The sequence below is a fragment of the Mixophyes fleayi genome, chromosome 12 (assembly GCF_038048845.1).
Source record: "Mixophyes fleayi isolate aMixFle1 chromosome 12, aMixFle1.hap1, whole genome shotgun sequence".
Lineage (NCBI taxonomy): Eukaryota > Metazoa > Chordata > Amphibia > Anura > Limnodynastidae > Mixophyes > Mixophyes fleayi.
Genome location: NC_134413.1, coordinates 8,943,073 through 8,962,845, shown reverse-complemented (window position 1 = coordinate 8,962,845; position 19,773 = coordinate 8,943,073). Strand labels below are relative to the sequence as shown.

The 19,773-nt window shown below is 40.7% G+C and overlaps 1 protein-coding gene across 9 annotated transcripts in view; it reads left to right on the top strand.

The window, feature by feature from the left end:
• The window catches only part of BEGAIN (brain enriched guanylate kinase associated), a 363,458-nt gene extending 345,156 nt beyond the window's left edge, over window positions 1-18,302 (top strand). For 8 of the 9 annotated variants that reach the window (XM_075191895.1, XM_075191890.1, XM_075191894.1 and 5 more), the window contains 3 exons: window positions 12,828-12,935; window positions 13,669-13,752; window positions 15,456-18,302. In XM_075191895.1, coding sequence (XP_075047996.1) covers window positions 12,828-12,935; window positions 13,669-13,752; window positions 15,456-16,835 — 1,572 coding nt within the window. In that variant the 3' untranslated portion in view covers window positions 16,836-18,302. The remainder of the gene's footprint in view (window positions 1-12,827; window positions 12,936-13,668; window positions 13,753-15,455) is intronic. The other variant, XM_075191897.1, reaches the window with a different exon arrangement.
• Window positions 18,303-19,773: the final 1,471 nt, after the last annotated feature.

Here is a 19,773-nt window from a genome sequence, read left to right as displayed (position 1 = left end):
AGAAATGAACACCTCTCCCGTTCCCTTCTGTCTCGTGTCTCTCGGCCATTTCATCTTGGACGCTTCCTTAAACTCAATATTTCCAAGACTGAACTTATCGCCTTTCCCCCTTCCAGGACTCTCCCACCTCCCCCCCTTTCTATTTCTGCTAATAAAACTACCCTTGTTTCTGTCCCCTAAGTCCGATGCCTTGGGGTCATCCTTGATTCCTTCCTCTCCTTCAAGCCTCACATTATGTCCCTCTCAAAATCCTGCTACTTCCATCTTCAGAATATATCCAAAATTCGCCCCTTTCTCACCATGGAAGCTACGAAAACCCTCGTTCACTCGCTTGTAATCTCTCGCCTTGACTACTGTAACCTCCTTCTCTCTGGCCTACCTGATTCTCGCCTTGACCCTCTTAAGTCTATCATCAATGCTGCTGCCTGACTCATTTTTCTCTCCTGCTGCTCTATCTCTGCAGTCTCCCTCCAACAGTCACTACATTGGCTCCCCATGGCCTTTAAAGCTCTTAATCAATCCTCCCCTCCCTACACCTCCAATCTCATCTCTACCTACTCTCCTAGCCACCCCCTCCGCTCTGACTGTGCCCGTCGCCTCACTAATCACCTCTTCTTACTCCCGTTTACAGGACTTTGCCCGGGCTGCTCCCCAGCTGTGGAACGATCTTCCACGTTCCATCAGGTTATGATCTACTCTCAAAGGCTTCAAGCGTGCCCTTAAGACTTCTTTATTCAAGTCTATCAGTCCTCCTCCTAACCTCCTTGTCCTGGCTCTCTCCCCCAGTTAGTACCACTCTATTTGTGTCTCCCCCTTTCCTATAGGATGTAAGCTCTCGGGAACAGGGCCCTCTTTCCTTGTGTGCTCCTTCTACTATTCCATCACCCCCTGTACCTCTTGGCCTGCTTCCCTAGCCCTATTTTCTTAAGCTTTGGCCTACTTCTCTCTCCATCACTTTCACTCATTGTCCCAGAAATAATTTGATTTGCATTACCATGTTACCTGTGTCTGTGTATATATTTTTGTATATTATTTATTTCTGTATCATGTTGTGTCATGGCTCACTGTTTTTGGTATGTTATGTACGGCGCTGCGGACCCTTTGTGGCGCCTTATAAATTAAAGATAATAATAATAATAATAATAGTAGAAGTGTTTTGCACTGGATTGTGTAAAGTACAGGAAACCAATGCAGGGATTGCCAGAGAGGAGTAATGGTAATATTATAGCTGTGGAAGCAGTTACATGTATGAGTGCTGTGGAATCTCACAGACTCTGGGTAAGTTATACAAGATGCTTCCAGGACACATTGTAACTGCTTGATGAGACCATCTGGTAGCCGGCTTCATGGGTGCAGAGCCAAAAAGGATTATAAGCACTGGGAAAGTGGGATATGTTCCCTTGTTTTAGCTTCCTATATCAGTTACCATGCCTGCCAAGCCTAAACCAGCTGCCAGACAAATGGGTAGGATTGTACAATCTACTATACTATGCAGTGTGTGCTTCATTATTTATATATAATATATATTATAGTATAGTAATTTATTTATTTTTATGTTTTTTCTTTTGCCATCGTATTAGTAAGAATTCCTATTGGTCTAAGTTGCCATCTCCATTGCAGCGGTGTCATTTTTGGGGTAACAAGAAGCCGGGGTGTCCTGCGTTCCATGCCTCGGGCTACATAGTTAGCAGCCACACAATGTAGTGCATGATGTCATCGCTACCCACACCCTGTTACTTCTAATAAACATTATATATTATCAGGCAATCTATATTTATTCTATATTTCTCCAGTGATTCATTTATCTGACATGTAGATCTGTGTAATATGAAGACTTCTGTGGAGGAATGTTATGCAGTCAGCTTTGTGACAAGGTTACGCATTAGGAGATATGAAGCGTGTTTATATGATGGAGAAGCCATCGATCGATAGAATTGTGACAGTATCTGCAGTTTGGAATATTTCCACCGGAAACAATTGATAGTTGTAGAAGTTGTAGATTTTCTGTACATTTCGCCAGGAAGATCTTGCTGCAGTTTTCATAGAGAACATATATTTGGTATAGTCAATGACAATTAAGAAAACTCACCGACTGATTGACTTCCCTCTGATTGACTTCCCTTTAAAGTGCATCAGTTCAGTATTCTGTCCGAATGTTTTGGTTTTAACAGTTCAACAGATTTTAGATCCTATGTTGGGCCCGGTGCATCTGAAGAATCAATTTTTATGGTTAGGTTACTTCCTACAATGGAAACAATTCAACATTATTTTCGATGTGGGAATGATGCTTTTTCTAAATTAATAAACCCCTGCCCTAGCATAAATCAACCTATATTAACAGTTTGTCCACAGAAATGTTACAGGTTGTGAAATGTGTGTGGAGTAAAGATCCCCTGTGCCAAGGGGAGTATAAAGAGTATATTTGAATGAGAATGCAAAGTGCCACATTGCAAGGCTAAGCTGCACTCACATGGCTCCGCCTACAATATGGCTGCCTCTGCCGTGTGTAGAGGGGAGGTCCTAACAAAAGTACTGGACGGTAGAACTGTTATTACATGTGTGGCACAAAAAAAAGATTTAAACAGTAGCCTTAAAGTGACCATAAAATGGTGTAAATGTGACATACCAGAAATAAGAGGGTGCATTATTTTACGGTTTGTTCCTAAACTCCAGATTAATGATTAATCTTTAAAATGTGTCGTCTTTGCAGTTGCTAGGCAGCCTGGAGACTCAGATAATATATATTTAATTCTGTGTAGCTACACTGTGCTCCTCACTGTTCTGTTATTATTCTGTGGTATTATTAACATGTCTAAAGGTTTTATTCCTTCCTAGACAAATATTCTTCACCACCTACAATACCACAATAAATACATTTCAAATGCTCCTTTAGGCCTCATTCACACAGTTACATTTTTGGGCGGGGAGGGGCAGGGGGTCAGTTTTCCCCCTGGGCCCTGTTAGAGATGGGGGCAGACACTGGTAGAACGTTGTTAGTGCATTCTTTGCCGGAATCGGCTGTGCGCAATCACTGTACGGAGGACGGTTTACTTCAGTGATGGGCAAAAGGCATCATCATCATCATCATCATTTATTTATATAGCGCCACTAATTCCGCAGCGCTGTACAGAGAACTCACTCACATCAGTCCATGCCACATTGGAGCTTAGTCTAAATTCTTTAACATACACACAGACAGACAGAGAGAGAGAGAGACTAGGGTCAATTTTGATAGCAGCCAATTAACCTACCAGTATGTTTTTGGAGTGTGGGAGGAAACCGGAGCACCTGGAGGAAACCCACGCAAACATGGGAGAACATACAAACACCACACAGATAAGGCCATGGTTGGGAATTGAACTCATGACCCCAGTGCTGTTAGGCAGAAGTGCTAACCACTGAGCCACCATGCTGCCCTAATCATCATCTATCTATATAGTCCTTGTTCCATGTGCGGCCCTCCGAGCCGTCCCCTGCGGCCCCCAGCTCCTTCCTGCATTATTATCAGATTTGTTTGTTATAGCTTGTAACACTGTAGATGAAAGCAAATGTGTGGGCCTTCTAGAGGTTAGTAGGCCGTTATCAGTTTGCCTATTTCTGGTTTACTTGATCTCTGCTCCATACAAGAAGCCGCATTGATTTTTTTTATTTGTTACTTTTTTATTGAAAAAAAATAAATCTATATATTTGTTTTTATTAATTCACCAGGAATGTTCTTCCTGCTCTCGATCCCTCTCGCACCCAGCTGTAAGTGAATACCAGCTTCTACTTACTGCCGGGAAGATAGAGCTGGGACCTGACACCATCTAATGAATAGGATAAGATTTAGTAATTTGTGTAGACTGACTGTGATGCATAGGCAAACCGAAGGGAGGGGGGGGTCCTAGTGCCTGGAAACCCCCCCTCCAAGCCTGGGGCACTGTATAATTGAGGTGGCTGGACCCTGCCCCCGGTTCACACGGCTCTGCTCGAAAAGGGAGCGCTGCGTGCACCTAACAGTAGTGCATGCAGTATTGCCCATGTATATTATGGGGATAGGAAGAGTTGGAGAGCAGCCAAGCACTGTCTAAAATTATAGCCACGCCCTCATGCATGCTGGCCACGCCCACTGGCGGCGTTGTGTGGAAACCCCCCTCTACATATCCTGCGTTTGTTTGCCCCTGTGATATGTTGTTATGGGAATATTATAGATATCAGCTAGCGTAATCATGTGATAGATTGTTACAGCCGGGATACAGGTACCTTCAAAAAGCAAATAGAATTTGGTACGCATATAAAATGGAATATATGACCACTATTGTTAACAATACGCTTAAATCGTTTAACAAAATATGGGTACCATGGGCTTGCTACTTCCATATCTAAAATCTCTTCTTAACTATAATTGTTTAAGCTTTTGGTCTTGATCCTCCTGGTTCCTTCTCCCTACCCCTCCATTCCCTTTCTCCTCCCCCCTTTTTTTCCCCTTCTTTGTTTCTTCCTTCTTTTCCCCTATTTCTTCATAGCAGCCGCTCTTATATCTAAACTCTTTTTCTTTTCCTTCTATTGAAAACAATGTTCAGCACCTACTACTATAGGACCTTTTAATTGAAAATTCAATTCCATGTCAATAGTCCTTCATTCCTCTTATTCACTACAAATATTATTTACACTTAGTACTATTATATTTGAATGCTTATGTATTGTCTTGATAATGTAGTTATTTGATATTACCTGCTGAACCTTGAATAAATAGAGTTGGTACAAGAAAGTAAATCAGATGCAGTAACGTGAAGACATCTTACAATCGGGGGAGATATGTCAGTGAGATAAAATGTGTCCTCAGCAACAAATGTTGAAGACTTATGGGTCTAGGTAGCATTGCAAACATGGAGGAAAAAGCACTGTAAATCCACTCACGCCTCCATATTTGCCCTTGAAATGGCTTCTGCCTCACAGCGCTGGGGTCATGAGTTCGATTCCTGACCACGGCCTTATCTGTGTGGAGTTTGTATGTTCTCCCCGTGTTTGCGTGGGTTTCCTCCGGGTACTCCGGTTTCCTCCCACACTCCAAAAACATACTGGTAGGTTAATTGGCTGCTATCAAATTGACCCCAGTCTGTGTCTCTATCTGTGTGTGTGTATTAGGGAATTTAGACTGTAAGCCCCAATGGGGCAGGGACTGATGTGAGTGAGTTCTCTGTACAGCGCTGCGGAATTAGTAGCGCTATATAAATAACTGATGATTCTGATAAGAAACCGTGGTGGTCACCCAGGGAGATCAACCCGGATATGGAATCCACTGTAAATGATATCTAAGCTTCCTTCAATTTTGGAAAAACAAACCCAGGAGATTATGGAAAGTGTGTACAAATATCGCCTACAATACATGATAAATCCACTGAGGTTTCTAAATATATTTCTCTCTTATTAATCACATGATTAAAATTTCAGGCAAAGTCTTCCAGCACGATTCACCATTTGCACAGTGATTCATAATCCACACGATTGACGTTGACAGTTCACAGAACATGACTGGTAATAATATAGTATGAATTACCGCCATCCAGTCATTGAATTATTCCAATTCCATTAAACAGTGCCCGGGGTGGTAATTACGAGTATCAATTCCTATAAAGAATGAAATAATTAATTTAATATGGAGAGAAAAAATATTAAGTGTCCAGCGCTGACTTCACAGAATCTGTCTCCGCAAAAATTAATGTAGCAGAAACATCAATCAGTCCTAGTCTCCAATCCGCACAAAACATAGTTCTACTTTGTTGAAGTTTAATGAGATCAACCCTTGATCTTTTATTCTGTCGTATGATTTTTTTATACTCTATTGATCAGTCGTTTCTCCCGGACAGTGAGAGGCATCCTCTGCCAAGTACATAGACATTTTGGGAATACGATCTTCTTGATATGATTATCTTGTCCATGATAGGATATGAGCAGATGCCACCATCCCCTTATCTATTGTATTGTGGCTTTAGTAATGTTGTCATTGTTAAGCTTCTATAGGTTCTAAATGTTTTTTGGAAGTTGAATAACTAGATAAAGGAGTGTTTTTGCCCACGTAATATGGTGCTTCTAACTTCTTGTTGGTTGAGACTTTCTAGATTCATGGTGAAACCCGAAATTACTCTAAAGTTTTTAAATATCCAGTATTGGTTTTAAGGATCGTTATAGGTTAGAGATGTTTAGATGACGGCCATCTGTGAAAGCAGTATTTTCATGTCTCTAATAAAAATCCTTTAAAGACCTGTCTGGATTGTGGTATTCGGAGAAGTGGAACAAAGACCAAATTTAATAGGAGTGGCGAAGGGAGATTTATTTGCTGTGTTGACCACAAATTCCATTTATTAGTAGGAAGGTGTTTGGTTCCATGCAAACGTGAGGACGAGAGATTTTGTCAAATGCTTTCTTATTGTCTAAACTAAATAATATGTCTCAGGATTTCATAGACGGAGCAGCCACTATAGCGTCCTTATGCCCTTTACTGAATGCCTATCATGAGAGATGGAGTTAGGAGTATCTGGGAGAGAATGGATTGCAGATGACCTGCAATCGTTTTTCCCAGAATTGTGAAATCCTGATTTAATAGTGTGATAGGTTGAAGGGGAAAGGTCTATAGAAGAAAATAGATTTCAGGGTTTTTTGTTCAGCTTGAGAATACAAAATAGTGCCAGCTTGATTGAATTTGGGGAAGGTTAGTTGTTCCTTCTAAATATTTTAGTAGAGAGTGGTTAAGAATGACATATTCATTTTTCCTAATGCTCCTCTTTCCCCAGTGTGCTGCTTTATTGTTATATAAAGTATAATGACTGATTGGACTTCCGTCATACCTGCATTTAGTTGTTCTCTTTGCATAGGGGGTGATATAGGTACTATTGGTTCTGTTAATAGCATATGGTGCAGTGTTTGTTTGTCAGGGGTTGCAGTATATAATTTATCATAAAAGGCTTTGAAATTATGTAAAAATTTAAAGCACTAAGTATATCCAATGCCAGATATGTTATCTTATATAACTAAAATATATTGTTTATTTCCCCAATGAATTCTGGCCATATCAGCAATGATTTCTTGGTGCAATCAACCTTGATTTGTGCATTTTATAATAGGAAACTTTGTTATTCTTTTGTGTATACAAAGCAGCCTGAAACGGCCGTTCCAATGTTCTAAATTATCATTCACAAATTCCAGGCATTTAATGTTAAGATATTCACTAAAGTTGTCCTGCCCAGGACCAATGGGAAACGTCACAAGCTGTGTGTAATTAAAATAACATGGTCTGAAATAAGAATATTGCCAATATTGTCATGTCCTGTGGAATACGTGGTTTAATACCAATAAATAATATATTAAAGAGAATGTTCTATCTGTGGGGTTGTGGCTTTTCCATGGTCTGTGGATGTTGGGGAGATTTATAACTTCACAGTGTGCACTTGTTGTCTGTCATGTAACAGAGTTAGAGAATCTGGAATTGTCCCAACAGCTTTAAGGGAACAAAAGTTGAAAACGGAGGTTTCTTACAGACCGTTAGTTTACATAAATAGAATTAGGGCTTCTTTGAGAGCTGTCTTAGCTTCCAACAAAGTTAACAAATAATTGGTAAGGCGCCTTGGGCTGAGGGTGTAGAGGATTGTGTGCGTTTTCAGGACCACATCAGAGGAACATGGTCTGACCACATTGTCGGATGGATTCACATTTTTTAAGGTACTTTGTAACGTCCATATGTCCGCGAGTATAAAATCGACATGTGACTGAGGAGAAAGATGTATAATCTCTCTCCAAATGTCATATAGACCATACTGAGCCATGAGTTCCCCACATGCTAGTGAGGTTCCTGTAGGATCTGAAGTTGTGATAACTGTGTAGAGGGTCTACCCAACTTTGAGTCCAGGGGCAAACGCAGGATTTGTAGAGAGGGGTTCTATGCCACACCTCCAGTGGGCGTGGCCAGAATGCTTCGGACATAGCTATAATTTTAGACAGTGCTTGGCTGCTCTCTTCCTATTCCCATCATATACACGGGCAATACTGCCTGCACTACTGTTAGGTGCACACAGCTCTCCCTTTTCGAGCAGAGCTAGAAGGGCCGATGGCTAGATGGGCCGCTCTAACACTTCCTGGTGGCTGGCTCCTCTCCAGGAACCAGCCACCTCTGTTGCGCGCCGGATGAGGGCTTCTCTGCTCCCTCATCATCTGCATTGTGCCCTGCAAATGGTGCCGCGATTTTTGTGCGGGGGGGGGGGGGTGCAGGAAGAGGATCGAGAGAGCCAGGGAAAAAGGGGGTGCAGGAAGAGGACCGAGAGAACCAGGGAAAAGGGGGTGCAGGAAAAGGATAGAGAGCCATGGAAAAAGGGGGTGCAGGAAGAGGGATGAGCCATGGAAAAAGGGGGTGCAGGAAGAGGGATGAGCCATGGAAAAAGGGGGTGCAGGAAGAGGTGTGAGAGCCAGGGAAAAGGGGGTGCAGATAGTTGGGTGAGAGCCAAGGAAAAAGGGGGGTGCAGATAGAGGGGTGAGAGCCAGGGGGCAAAGAGGTGCAAGGAGAGGACTGAGAGCCAGGGGGAAGGGGGTGCAGGAAGAGGGGTGAGAGCCAGGGAAAAAGGGGGTGCAGATAGTGGGGTGAGAGGCCCCCCCCCCTTCGGTTTGCCTATGAAGTCCGCTACAATATTTAAGGGTGTCATCAACAGGTAGGGAAATGGAAACAACCCAAAACATTGGGTTACAGTGTTTGCCAGAAAAGGTCCAGCACAATGTGTAACTCCAGGGTTTATGGCTGGAAAAGGGAAAAGCCGCCACCCATATATAAATAACAAGTATAACATAAAGGAACTGATAATACCTAAACCGTATTGTTGTGACTGAGCGTAACAAGGTGCTAGTGAAGTACAGACACGGTACCTGAGACATCAATGTAAAAAACTGTTCAGAGGTGTTACTCACAGACTTGTAGAAATTCTTCGTGGAGTAATGATAAGAGTTTGAAGGGGAACGAGGAAAACTTGCAGATAGATAAATTGTGAGATAATTGCACATATAAAATATAAAAAGCAGCCTGAAGAATGGTAATGGCGTGAATGTGATATCGCACTGATTATCTAATCATTACAGGTATTCTAAGATGAAAAGCGTTTTAACCTCGCCAAGAAAGAGGCTATAATATAAGTAAGACTATAGCTATAACTAGTCACCAAACATTGAATAACAACATTAAAACACTTTAAATTAAGGACTTTATATGAAATCGAGAATGTTCTAGGTTGTAACATGTCCGGAACATACTTATAACTGAGGGACTAGTGGAACCATTTCAACTAAAGTTGGTCTAATTATAAGGAAAGAGTAACAACTTGTGGGTGTGTGTAGTCCATCTGGATATGAATAGTAAGATCTGCAGAGAAGATTTAACGTGGGTCAGTTTGTTTCTGGTTTGGATCATTCATTTTAAATATGGGCCTGAAGTTTGGGATCAGCCCTCTAAGTGACCATGTTCCAGTCCATTAACAGCTTCACTTCTTCCACTGTGAAGATGTTCTTGTGAATTAAGAGCTTATCATTAAAATGTGTTCTATATTTACATGAGCCACATTGAATCAAACTATAAGAGTCAGTTTTGCTAATATAATGTCATATTTGGCTCATTTGGTTTTACAAAGTAGATTATAAAAGTATAGTTGATGGACTACACCCTTAAGCAGCAAGAAAACTGAACTGTCCAGGTAACCTGTGACTGACTCAGAACAGGCAGCGCTGGCAGCCATGTTGTCCATTGTGCACTTCTGTACTACAGTTCATAGCTCTGAAGTCTTTCTCCTGTATTCCATTAGCCGGTATAAGTGAAAGCTGCTATATATAGGATTTCTACTGTTTTATACAAGAAACAAGGTTCAGCAGGAGACCAGGTGATGTAACAACCTTCCCCATTTATTTTTCACTTTGCGTTCAGAACAACACGTTCACCAGTGACCTATTCTCAGCCGCTGTAACTCTGAAGATTTTTCTCTCTGTGCTGGAATCAAGGACACGTCGCTCTCCGCTTAGCTGCAAACAAAGTGCAGCACATTGTGTCAGCTCTAAAACGCACAACAGTCAACTTGAGGAACGCTAAAAAAAATAACTACAAATAAAATGCAATCTCGGTACTGCTCGGTGACGTTACCCTTTATCTCTGTAATAATTTAAACCAATATATTTTGCCAAAGAAATACACCCATCTGTAATAACATAGCAGATATTTTAGACACGTTTTACAGGGTGTAAAAAACGAATCGGACAATAAGCGGGAAGGAGCTGGGCACCGCAGGTGAAGGCTCAATGGGCCTCCTGTTGCCAATCACTGGTCTAAGCTTATAGCCTTGTACCACTGGATTTATGATTTAAATTGCACAAAAAACAACTTTGAGACAAAAAGAAAATGGTTCTTCATGTTTGTATACACCTGTGTGAATCTATATAGCTAAAGTGGAAATATTGATATTATTCTCCAGATTTTGACCAATACATATAAGTCGGGTGGTACATTGGTTTGCAGTGTATGTTCTCTCCCTGTTTACGTGCGTTTTCTCATATAATCCAGACACATACTGGCAGGTTAATTGGTTTCTGACACAATGGACCTTGGGGCACGGACTGATGATTACATACTCTCTGCAAAGCGCTGTGTAGTAGGTTTGCACAGTATAAAGGATATTAATAACATAAGTGTCTATGCACAGTTATCACTGCTGCTATACACTAAATAACACTGAATTATACATTAAATGAGGTTTACTTACTCTGCACAAAGAAGCTGAAGTTGGAATGTGGGCGGCGGCTGGGTAGATTGGGACATAAATTTATAGGTCCTGGTTCGGGAATGTTGAGATGTACGAAACACTTGTTACCGTAAAAGTGTCAGTTGCTCACAGACCTGCTCATATTTATGATCACAGTAGATATAAAAAATACATACACTGATCCCATCATTTACCTACACTGGTCAACCAAATTGTCTGATCTGACAGATCAATATTGTGAACAATTTGATTGGAAACTATCAAATTTTACCAGTCATTTTAATCACCCACACATTTTTTTGTTAAATCTATTCATCACCATCTCTACACAAACAACACAATGTGCCAACAAATCACAACGTGGGTACGATAATATTAAATTCGGGGGAATGGCTCTCGGCAACCAGAAAACAGGCCGACCACTAAGATCTGTATTATAAGGTTTATTTGAGATTTGTGGCCATGTGGCCCAATCCTTTTACTGTGAAATTTGTAAACCAGTTTGGAAAATGCTGGTAATTGTAAAAAGAAAAAAAAACTGTCTAGTTTGCTGAAATGTTTACCTCAGAAATTAAAGATATAAAATAAAGACTTGGAGAGGGGAGGAGGGGGAGCTATGTCTCTATGATCATTATCGCCACAATTGATCAGGAAATTATATTCGGCGAAGCTGTGAGGTACGGCGTTACCCTGGCGATCTTGGAGAGGGAAGCGTTAACTTGGCACTTAGCTAGGTCACTCTCTGTAGATACGAGAGCCGGCTTGTGCATGCGTAGTGGACCCTGAAGCCCAGGTTCAGGCTTTCGGGTTCCACGAATGTAGAAATAAAAGTTTAAATATCGGTTAAAAATACTATAATATTTAAAAATAGATAATAGATGTCATACATAACAAATATATTTAAATAATAAGTTAGGTAGATATTCAAAATAAAAATCTAATATTTAAAAATAGATGAAAAAAATTGGTAGAAAATGCCTTTATTCAAAGGATGAACCATAATTTTAATGATGTTGATCTGTTATTACCAAGTGTTACATGTAAAGTAATAAATACATAAATAGATATAAGTTAACTAGACTTCCCTATTGAAAGGCGACCTATTGGGAATTATTGACAATAACAGAGCAAAAAAAACGCCCATCACTGGTGATAGAGCCCATTTTCTCCAGCAATAGGGATTTTCTTATATATCTGGACACTGGTTCCAAATTATCATAAGGCAACTCACCTTATTGGAGGGGTAAGTACACTGAATATACTGTAGGTGTTATACTACCTCTGCCCCAAGTCTTCCCTCGTGACCATTAAATAAATAAAGAAATAAAATTAACGTGTACTTGTGGCTAATTAAAACGGACTGCTGAAAACATTTATCAAAAACATATGGACACAAGTCAAACCGCAAAGAGAATTTTACATCTTTAAATCATTGTGTTTAGAACTGTAAGGGGGCAACGGGGTACAACAAAACATGATCAATAGACTCCGATGCAACAGTGCCCCCGGTGGCCATATTATGGAAAACAAAGCTCGCTGACACAAGCGATAGCTGTTGTACTAAGCTTCTCTCAGACATAACAGTAGCCTTGACATACCTCTAACAGGCCAGGTTTACCCAGGACAGTCATGAATATTTATAAGCAAAAGGGGTGTGGTCTGGGAGGACTGGGTGTGGTCTGTTTAGCCAGGATTGTTTATTTTGTACTTGATTTTATATATTGATTTACTCATCCGTCATACAAAACATCTGATCTTCAATGTAATGGAGAGACCTACAGTGAGTTTTCAGTGAGTTCTACCTTTTAGTAGACAGATATTATCGTTACTGCTGTTTGGTCACTAAATCCTTGACTGTTATTTAAGGTTTGATTAGAAGCTTTGAGACGAGTCTAAGCGGCTGTTCTTCATGTGTACAATAATGCGGTAAATGTGCCTCAAGTGGCTGCAATCTTCTGTGCATCACCTGGAAACACACTTCCGTGTTACTGATTAAGTACACCGATTACTGCAATAACCAAGAAACGCGTCGGGCACTGAGTAACGCCAGCTGTTTCTTTGCAGGGACAACACTACGAGGAAGAGAAGAGGGCGCTGGGCCACGAGGTGATAGCGCTTAACAACCATTTGCTGGAGGCCAAGGTGACAATTGATAAATTATCAGAGGATAATGTAAGTAACTGGCTGCTGAGACAGTGCATGGTAACCACTGTGTAATATAGTACAGATACCCGACCATGTCGTAGTCCCCATGCTAATCTCTATTCTGTGTAATACAGAACTTTGTGTACACTGTAATGAACACGTGTGGCGATAGCCATATCAGATATTCAGATATGTGGCAGATTCATATTAATTGGGACAATACTTCTTCTCTAACATTTAGTATATGGGGAGAACAATGTACATGTAGCGTTGGTGAGAACCAGGGTGGAGTTTAAATAACAACTCTAGAATAACAATTAAGCTTCAATGACCATATTTTGAAGTTGTGATATGTGTAATAAGCAGCGGATATTGTGTGTGTATGTATATATATATATATATATATATATATATATATATATATATATATATATATATATATATATATATATATATATATATATATATATATATATATATACATATATATATATATATATATATATATATATATATATATATACACACACACACACACACCCACCTATTGTTATCATGTAAACATATGATGTAATAAGAGTTATATCTCAGTGGTTCACGTGACATAACATTCGGGAGCGATGTGAGTACAGCTTTGTACTGTGGCCACAATACGTGGAAGATAATAAGTATTTACTGTAATAATTCTGTTATGTATTTCTATCAGATAAATGCAGATAACTTATTAATACACACAGCTGATCCTTTGCATTTATCTTAGGAGCTGTACAGGAAGGACTGTAACTTGGCTTCACAGCTGCTACAATGCAGCAAAACTTACTACAGAGCACACAAACTATCTGAGGTGAGTTACACGCGTGTACACATGTTGTCCCACCGGCTTTACACATAGGGGCCACATATACACGTTGGAAGGGCGTCTATATAAGCAAAGCTTCCTATAATAGGTATTTAAGTTGTGTGAACACAGTCTATGTATCTGGGGGAGCCATTCTTTGTTATTCCACCATTATAGGCCCTCTCTTTCAACAGATTTTCAGACAGGAAGTCTGACGTGCGTCTAAAAAAATGTTCCCCCTCTGCATCTCCAGCTTATCTGAACTATCTTCAGATCTAACAAATGATGTATGTTAAATAATATTATTATTAGCAATACTGTGACAGAGTATGTCCCTCCCTATACTTCATTTTACTACTTTTCATAAAACAATTGCTATAATATTATGTATTCTGGTATAAATGATGCTACACAATATATGACACTTTTCATGTCAGAATTAAGACATTTCAATCTTTTGAGTCCCGAAGGTGAATATGAATTGTAGTAAATTATTATTTTAGCACTTCAAGTCTATCTATCACCTATACACAGAGCAGCCATAGTGTGGGCTATCGATGCACTAGGAACATGTAGAATATTTAAAAAATGAGACGGAGTATCACAGTGATGTCACTGGTTCCTAGTGACTGGTTAGGCTGCATTCTCAGTGATGTCACTGGTTCCTAGTGACTGGTTAGGCTGCATTCTCAGTGATGTCACTGGCTTCTAGTGACTGGATAGGCTGCAGTCTGATAAATATTGATAAAGTAAACCAATTCCCACTAATCCTTATAATTTAGGTGCATTAAGAGTTGTAATGTTCCTATACCTGCCCACTGTAACTGGCCACACTCCTAATTTGCATGATGCAAGGATTATCACATATGAATAAAAAATTTAAAAGATAGTTGTAGATAACGGTACATGGGGCAGGGGCAATAGCACTCCAGGAGTAGTAGGCAAGCTTAAAACTACCTGCCTAAAGTCCTACCACATAAATAATGTTATTCAATACTTAATAATTACATTAGACCAGTGTTTCCCAAATAGAGCACCCAGAGACCCCTAACAGTGCATGTTTTCCATATCTCCCAGCAGGAGCACAGGTGTAATCATTACTGTCTGATACATTGTAACAGATCCACAGGTGGTGTAATTATATCACTGGTCACCTGGAAAACCTGCACTGTTAGGGGTCCCTGAGGACTGGGTTTGGGAAACACTACATTAGACAAATACAAAATAAAATAGTCCAAAAATCAGGACAGTTCTGAACCCCACTGTGACGGTAAATATCGGTACAATGACCCATTCGAAATTTAACCATAAAAAAAATACAAAATAATGCATCAGCAATGGGACAAAGTTCAATCCAACAAACAATATTTTTATATGAATGAATAAGTGCTGTGTGTTTTCAGACTGCTCTAATTAGTGATGGTTTTAAATATCATGAATCAGAAAATACATTTTTGGGAGCTGGCAGCGCTGGATTCCAAACACGTGGGCTTGAATGTCTCCTGGCCACACGTCGCGAGACATAACAGCAGATAGGAAATTAATCATCACTGTGTGGGCTATAAAAACAACCTTTTAAAGGCGATAAAAATGTTAATTGAAAAAATCGAAATATTTGTTTTCAGTAGGCACACTCCCAAGAGACGTTCTATTAGTATAATTAATGTAAACGCTTGAAATGATTACCTACCTTCTCCTTTTGTCTACAGCTGCCAACTGACTTCCAAGAAAGAGTAAGTGAACACTTGGAAAATCATGGGTGTAAACTAACTGTGCCCCTCTCTAACACCTCATATGCTGATAGCATTCCCACTTGTGTCATTGCTAAGGTGCTGGAAAAACCCGATCCCAGCAGCCTGTCTTCACATCTATCAAGCGCTTCAATGAGAGACCTTAGTTACGAGCAGGGAGGTCAAGACTCCGAAGAGAAACTCTGCCAGAGGCAGCAGTTCAAGCCGGAGATCTACTGCAGCGACACCGCCCTCTACTGCCCGGAAGAGAGGAGACGAGATAGGAGGCAAAGCTTTGACGTACAGGTTAAAGAGGAGGTCTTCTTAAGATCTCAGAACTCTACCGACAGCACGGTAGAAGACGGGTTCCACTCCAGTTTCTCACACGAAGCCTTCAATGAATATGTAGCATCCTTACCGACGTCCAGTTCATACTCCAGCTTCAGCGCTACTTCAGAAGAGAAAGAGAACAACCAGACCAACACTTTAACAGCCTCGCAGCAGGCCATCTACATGGGAAACAGGGATGACCTTTTTGAGAGGAAATCCACCACTGGTTACGAGACTACAGCAAGCCCTCGGTTTGTGAAATCTCTATCTGTCCAGCACATGGAACGCAGCCCTGAGAACGCATCGTCTCCCAACTTCACGAGATCCTCTTCCTACGTGGAGGAACCTTTTCACTTCTCCAGAATCCGCACCCAACAGACGTTAGGTGCTCACAAGTCGCACAGCGAGTGTAGGACCTCCCAGCTGTCAGAAGAAGACTTGCCAACACAGTGGAGGCAACTGAGCGTAGAGGATATTGGTGCATACTCTTTCAGCAATGATGGACGAATATCTCAGTGTAGTTTCACAGAACAGTATTTTGCACCCAGCCCAGTTAAACAACTAGAGAGCAGGATGAGCCCCTTGTATGCCAGCTACAAACAGGACAGCTTTTCCGAAGGGGAAGAAGTTTGTCAAAGCAGAATGGGCGACTCCTGCTTTCTAAGAACAGACTCTGGCTTGAAAATCGACATCAGCGCTAGCTGCAAACAAGAAATGCTATCATCTAGCTTTAAGTCAAAAGAAGCAAGAGACCAAAAAAGCGAGCGGATGTCAGTTCAGTTAGGGAATAAGAACGCGGACACAAACGCGGCAGCCAAGAGAGAATACGTTGACGTCAGTCCGAACAGCTCAGCGGAATCTCTTAGTCAAAGCCCTTTGGAGGCATCGGACTTACTCCAGTCTTCCATTGACCAAGGACTTGCGAGTTTTCATGGGAAGCCCCAGCAATTCCAAAGAACTGGGAGCATTGGGTTAACTAGGAAAGATAGTCTTACAAAAGCACAACTCTATGGGACCCTTTTGAATTAATGATCTTCCAAATCGCAATAAGCAAGATTACGGAGAGCGTACACATCGACACAAGGGATACCAGAAATGTGGCCTGTTTCTCATTGGTTCTCCTGTGCCAGTATTAATTCTTTATTACGTGTTTATGTACTTTACACTTTGGTGAAAAGCTTCCAATATATCAAAAAGTATGCTAAAGACCTTGTACGTATAACAATGTCCTCATTACGTAATTGCACAAGGCTATTTGAAGTAAAAATAAGATATATTCGTACAACGATTTTTTTCTACACAATGTACAGTCACATTTATAAGGCCAGGTAGGGTTACATGTATTATAACCAAAGTCTAACATCAGGACAAAAGTACAACAGTTTTTGCTAAGCCATGGAATCTAAGCATACACTGGAAAATATATTATAATGGAATATTACTGTCCTACAGCAGGAAAATAAGATGATTCAGGTTTCTACTTCTGTAATTCGAGTTGTTCCCAGTTTACAGGATTTGTAAGCATTATATCATCGATTTAGCTGTTTATACCTTAGATCAGGGTGGGACAATCTGTACTTCTCCAGTTGCAAAACTGTAAAGGACTTCCAGTATAGCTGGAGAACCACAGGCTGCCTACCCATGCCGAGAGTCCTACCCATGTGTACCATTTATTTTTCTCCCAATGCTGCATTAAACCCAAGCAAATGTCTACTACAAATAGTCATTGCTAATATCATAGTCAAATTAGTTTAGGGCCTCCTAGTTTTTCAAACCAAACACATTAGAATAAGCAGATTGCATTTATTTGTTAGTTATAGTTTTGGACGTAACTATAGACCACATTCGTACAAAACATATGGCACAGAAAGTTATCTGCAGGGTGTTGGCGTGTACCAGTAGGCTTGGCATGTGAATGGGTGTTTGATGCCACAAAAAGCCCCTAATTTCTATTGTCAAGATGCAAGAAATGACACTAGTGCAGAGGAAAAGAGGAGGTCTCCCGGCGAGAGCGTCTTATCCAGTATGCTTTGCTCTCTCCCGGGTAGGCTGCTTCCAAACCCGCACAGCAGTAGACTGCGAGATGTAGAGGAAGCCGAGCGGTGAGCTCTCTGGTCTGTCAACCCGACTCTGCTTCCAAGACAAGCTCCCGCCTTGGATCCTACACATCGCAGCTCTACCTCTGTGGGGGTCCCCCCTTTGATCTTGCTAAATTGTAACTTAGGTCATTGTTGCAATGACATATGGAACTATTAAGGGGACGAGTGAGGCGCCATTCTGCCCTTCCTCAGCACTGAGTACACACAAGTCTGCAGACAGTTAGGGTCTGGGCATCGTCAAGACGGAGGCGTCCGGATGCTTGTTGGCATCTTGTGCCTTGAGAAGTACAGTCCTTATTGTCACTTAAACAGGCTGGCAGGAGATGCTGAGACTAGTAGTTCTGAACTATACAAAGTTACCAACGGCACACAGCCTACTGTCTTCAGGACCAACAGATTGGTCCACACCCCAACTGCTCCTCACGTACTACCTCAAAAGTAACTGAGGGGCTCTTTGTTAATATGTTTCTATGAGCTTGCATTTATATTGGTAATAACGCATGAACTGTCCTTAATAGTGTTGTATTTTGCATTACTCGATGAAAGCAACAAGTTGAAATATTTCCCTTTTTTTTTTTACGAGGATGTGTTTCTAAGAACCCGTTTCTAACCGCTAAATCGTCACCTTTATTCCATGTCTATGAGGACAGTTTCTTCCTGCATTACGGTACCCAACAGCTAGATGTCTCTGTTCCGATATCGATAAAGCTGCGTGGATTCAGTGCAAGCTGGCGCCTCTGTTAAAACTCTTTTCTCAGGAATACGACCCCCCCTTCAGACATCTGGAATGACATTAATGACAAGATATGAAACAAATTTGTATTAATATAATTTCTGCCTTTTCCAGGACACATGGAATCTGTGATGATTATATTAGAATCTTTCTGCAGGAGCGCTGAGCACATTAACGGCCCCTTGTTATGGGCGAGATATATGCAGCTGCATTACGATTATCCCAGTCTTTGCCTTGTAAACTGGTCCATGGAAAACAAAGGATAGATTCTACCTTTTTTCTTCACCCAAAAACAACCCCCCAAATCGTCTATTCTTCTAGTCTTCTAACTGTGAACTTTCCTTCTTCTTTTTTTTTGGAAAAACAAAACAAAACATGACGAATGCATTTTGAAACTTTTTGTAATTTTCAATGATGAAAGCTCTTAAATGAATAAAAAAAAAAAAAAATTCTGAATTGTTGATCAGGCTGTTTGTGATGATATTTTTGGGGGATGATTAACTGGGAATCTAACACTTGTGACCTCGTCTGGAAACCAGAAAAAAGGTAAATTATGTTACTGCTGCGGTTCGGTGAATTGTCTCATATACACTACGGGCTAGATTTACTAAGCTGCAGGGTTTGAAAAAGTGGGGATGTTGCCTATAGCAACCAATCAGATTCTAGCTGTCATTTTGTAGAAGGTACTAAATAAATGAAAGCTAGAATCTGATTGGTTGCTATAGGCAACATCCCCACTTTTTCAAACCCTGCAGTTTAGTAAATCTAGCCCCAAGTGTAGCTTCAGTTACTGATACAGTTGAATTAGAGAGGGGATTACCAGGAGAAGAGGGGGTACATTTTGAACGTCTGCCACTATATTTTAGGCAATGGGCTGCAAATTATGGAAACGCATCTTATCCTGAAAACCCAAAGCATTCCAGATATTAGATTGCATAACTGTCCTCAAACAACAAGCCACACCCACTGATCACATGACTCCATTTGATGTAATACATGACAGGTAGTTATATAACTAGATATGTGGATCAGTTCATACAACGAATGTGCGGCTATATTACATCCAATAATGCAGCAAAAGACTGTTAAACACCAAGGGGTCTATTGTTAAACAATGCTGTGTTTCTCTTCCACA